Here is an 863-nt window from a genome sequence, read left to right on the forward strand (position 1 = left end):
AGGGGGAGGGAGAGGGTGTTCCCTACCTCGAGTAGTAGTAGTAAGGTCGGTGTATGCCTCTTGTCAAATGTGTGTGTGTGCGTGTGTTTTGGGGGGGCGTTCTAGGGCCCCCAACTTTCCAGGAGTGGGGGGTGGTGGGGAACCCGCTCCCCTAACCAGCTGGTGCCCCCTGACCCCCAGTAACCCCCCGACCTGACCTGACCCGACGTGCAGAGGTAATCCCCCTCCCCCCCGCCCATGTAGGTGGTGGCTCGGCAAGTGGCAAGTGATCGGACCACATATTCGGATGCCTTCCTGGGCATGACGAATGAAGCGTACTGCAACTGGATACGACAACCGTACAACTGGGGCGGCGGTATCGAGCTTTCCATCCTGGCGCAGGTGTATATATGTGTGTGTGTGCGTATATCTGTGTGTGTATGTGCACGTGTGCGCATGTTTTTGCTTTCGGGACGTGTGTATGTATGTATGCCGAAGAGTGTGAGGGCGGGTATGCCGTACATCGGGTCATGTCGGGGCGGTGTGCGCGTGTACGACCATATCATATCGATAACGGCGATGTGATTGTGGAGGAGGACCTGGGTTGGGGTTTTACCCCCTCCCCTCCTCCCCCTGCCCCCACTCCCCCACTCCCCTCCCCCCTCCTCCACCTCCCCGGGGGTTTCTGGGGAGCTCCACGACGTGTGCGGACGTGTGTAACCCCAGACCTGCCGCTCTGCCGTACATTCACTTAACATTAACACACACGTACGCGCCACGCAGGCGTACGGCATTGAGATTGCCGCCTGGAACATAGAGAGCCGTAAGGAGCACGTGTTTGGAGAGGAGTCGGGTGAGAGGTTCCCCCGGGTCCCCCGGGGGGG

The 863-nt window shown here is 59.9% G+C and overlaps 1 protein-coding gene across 1 annotated transcript in view; it reads left to right on the plus strand.

The window, feature by feature from the left end:
* The window catches only part of VOLCADRAFT_107529 (uncharacterized protein), a gene marked incomplete at its 5' end in the record, with an annotated part of 22,752 nt that overhangs the window by 15,669 nt on the left and 6,220 nt on the right, over positions 1–863 (plus strand). Inside the window, 2 exons of the mRNA XM_002957062.1 lie at positions 244–381; positions 763–832. Coding sequence (XP_002957108.1) covers positions 244–381; positions 763–832 — 208 coding nt within the window. The remainder of the gene's footprint in view (positions 1–243; positions 382–762; positions 833–863) is intronic.

This window comes from Volvox carteri (assembly GCF_000143455.1).
Source record: "Volvox carteri f. nagariensis unplaced genomic scaffold VOLCAscaffold_69, whole genome shotgun sequence".
In the NCBI taxonomy this organism is placed as follows: Eukaryota; Viridiplantae; Chlorophyta; class Chlorophyceae; order Chlamydomonadales; family Volvocaceae; genus Volvox; species Volvox carteri.